This window comes from Anopheles funestus, chromosome 3RL, assembly GCF_943734845.2.
Source record: "Anopheles funestus chromosome 3RL, idAnoFuneDA-416_04, whole genome shotgun sequence".
NCBI lineage: Eukaryota > Metazoa > Arthropoda > Insecta > Diptera > Culicidae > Anopheles > Anopheles funestus.
Genome location: NC_064599.1, coordinates 34,940,771 through 34,944,027, shown reverse-complemented (window position 1 = coordinate 34,944,027; position 3,257 = coordinate 34,940,771). Strand labels below are relative to the sequence as shown.

The 3,257-nt window shown below is 44.7% G+C and overlaps 1 protein-coding gene across 1 annotated transcript; it reads right to left on the bottom strand.

Moving 5' to 3' along the window:
- Positions 1-1,656: 1,656 nt before the first annotated feature.
- LOC125771719 (uncharacterized) lies at positions 1,657-2,530 on the bottom strand. The gene is made up of 2 exons (XM_049442657.1): positions 1,968-2,530; positions 1,657-1,897 (listed from the first exon to the last, which is right to left on the bottom strand). Exons 1-2 carry the CDS (start codon positions 2,400-2,402, stop codon positions 1,745-1,747), a joined length of 588 nt encoding a protein of 195 aa, XP_049298614.1. The 5' UTR covers positions 2,403-2,530; the 3' UTR covers positions 1,657-1,744.
- Between the last annotated feature and the right edge of the window lie 727 nt (positions 2,531-3,257).

Below are 3,257 nucleotides of genomic sequence, written 5' to 3'. Positions count from 1 at the left end.
ATGGACTCAGCGGTACCATCTTCGTCCCAACCTGTCGAACCACACAGCCCCTCATCCCCGTCCAACAGGAGCGGCCACCAGCAAGGATCGTGTGAGACGGAACAGCAGTTACCGCCACGCCACTCCTCTAGAGATAGAAGAGCTCCGCGTTGGCTCGACCCGTACCTGTTATCTTAAAAGGGGGAGATGTTGTGTTGAGCACCCCTGCAGCATCCGAGGCGATCTCCGAGGCACTCACCGATAATCTAGCGTTATCGTGTAGATGAGTGGCCACCGTTCGGATCGTAGTCGCACGGACCGAAGCGACACTCGACCATTCCCCCACGCTCACGACGGACGTACATTCTTGCTAGTGTTTCGTTTCCTTGCTGATCTCTTGTTAATAAAAGTGGTTCTACCAAATTACGTACATAACAGTTATGGTAAGGAAAAGGGTAAAGCATGGTAAGTAAGGTAATAACTTCCATTTCGGCACACTTTTTAACTTCGCCAGACGATTTTTTTTCTCCATTCAAGCTTGTGCAGAACGTCAAACACTCAAACTTTATTCATCGCGCGGTAGAGAGTGGGTATGTCACAGTAATCGGATGAATACTACGCAAGAACGTTCCTGTTCTTTCGTTCTTTACAGAAAATCCTCTACCTACCAGATCGGTTGTTCAGGTTTAATGTTTGCCGCCATGGCGTTGTATGCCGTGCGGCTGTATTATGTTCAACCAGTGATGAAAGGATATGGACTTATCTTGTACTCTGACGTACGTTATCATTAAGCTGTCAATGGTCGGCGTTCGATAATCTTCACCATATCCCGAGCATGGTTTAGTTATTTTAATGTCCATATCGACATCACGGCCCGAAAGCTTCTCTCTCGTTCCCTGTGGGGCAGAACATAAACGATACCATAAACGTTTGCACGATAAAATCTTCTGCAAAACCCCGGATCGAAGCTCAAACACCTACCCAGCAGCAGGAGAGGTGAAACCATCCGTTCGTACTGAGATCAATAGGAAAAACGGGAGCCAAAACATTTTAATGGCGGTTTCGGGTTTTATCGTACCATCAGCGTGTTATCCGATGATGCGTGCTCCTATCTCACGAAGGGATATTACGTTAGGCTTCATATTTGCTGTAATGTGTCCGTCCCGGTACACATGTAACGGGGTCAAATTTGGCGCACTTGCAAACATAAATATGTGATATAGACAGCCTTTCCCGCAGACAGTGGGATAAACCTTATGTGCGAGAGTGTGTGATGCCTTTTATCGCTCTGCCGCTGCGATACGGCAACCTATCAATCGTGTCAATGGTTTGACTGGCCCTGCCGGAGGTCATGTACCGTGCAAATGTATCATCCTGAACGTTTTGCGCCATGCAGGTAGTGTAATAAAATTACTACTACCTTCCTACACGATGACTAATTGCGGGGGACATTAATCAATGCAGTCCGAGAGTGCACATCGGAGCTGACGCGAGGTGCAGCGAGCTACTAATCAATAACGTTGTAATTAATGCACACGACGAACAATTGTCGCTATTGTATACCACCGAAAAGCTTCCGGCGGTGGATTGTAGGCCGTACCGAGAATATGATCTCTAATGGTGGTAAACATGAAACATAATGCTATCTAATGACTAATGATGCTATGCAGACACGTGTGAATTCTATTAAGAATCCCGGGAATTAGGTTTATTGAGTATGTATGAGAATTTATGAAAATGAAAATTAAACCGAAAATACTCAAACCTACTCCTCCATTGGTGGTGCGTATGTTGAGTTTATAAATTCAAAGCACGGCTTGTACCGCTGCAGGTACAACTGTCGATGAAGAATCCAATTCCTACGCACCATCTTCCAATGGGCCTTGTTATGTTCCAGCAGCTTTTTTATATCACCAGTCTGAAAACGGATTAATTTTCATTAGCTTTCATCATATAACATCACAATCCCCATCAAGCATTATACTTACAACAGCCTTAGGTAATAATGGTAATCCGGTTTTCTTCAATGGCACCATAATTGGGTACGGCGGTATGTTTGTAACTAGCGGTGGAGGTATTTTCTGGAAGGTGTACGAATCGTCCTTTAGCGGAACGTCAGCTTCCTGCAGAGTATGGCGCGATGTCGATGGTGAAGCACACGCCGAAGTGAAAGAAATGTAATTCATACGGGGTATATCTCCGCTACTTTCAGGGATTGCATGCTGGAACCAATATCGAAGTTTGGCATAGTACGAAGCACGCTGATTATGTTCGTCCATGGTGATGCTTTTGCCGAACAGAACTAACTTCATTTCTGCGGTGTTTGTTTGTTCCTGTGGGTTCTCTGGCTCGGCCAGTACGGGGTTTGTACACGATCGCTTGATAAGGGCCGTTTTCTGTTTCTTTCGCGAAGGTCTCGGCATTTTCAAATCGTTTTTCTATTTGCAACAATACACTCCGGAGACCAATTTGATGCGTGCTGCGTGGTGTACTGATTTTTTCTGAAGTTTCATGATGACAGCTGATGAAGTGAACGTTTATGCTTGTGGATCAAAAACTAAGACAGTCGCGCTGCGACCACATTTTTTTGCTTCTTCAGAACAGCCTGGCCGTATCAAGACTAATTTTACCATATTGCAGTATAGTCAGTCCTTGCTGATGCCCGGTCCTGTGGAGTTGTGTGGACCGGCACCGTTTATCACATACACCAGCGCCCTAAGCTAGATTTTATAGTCAAAATATTACTAAAGATCTGACTTCAACAATGTTGCAAATGAAACCTGTTTTCAATCACCATGAAAGGACCAATTCCAGTGTTGTTTTATATTCATTTAATATCCAAAGCACACTTCCCGTGGTGTCGATCAAAATCCTTTCCCGCAACAGCTCCACATTTGACACGCGGAAATAGAATCATTACCGCAAATTCGATTCGGAAAACACAACCCTTCGTTCATTTTCTTTTCAATTTCATTGTCAGCATGTCATTAGCAGGTTCTGTTTTTCCTTCGTTTGTGGCGTTCGTTTTTTGTTTTCATTCCACCAAACGCTCTACGTCTCCAAAAACATTACGAACGTGAAGGGTATTCCCTGTGGTTTTCAAGCTTCAACAAGAACGCTTTTTCCATACCCAATTTTCCACACTCAAGACAGGTAGGCTCTCCGGTTTCATGGGGTTTGAGAAGACAAATCGGATCCAAAATCAGTGCGAAACGCAACAGAAGCGAGGGAAGGCAAATCGGGGAACCGTATGTATGTTACTTCTCCGGCAATAAATC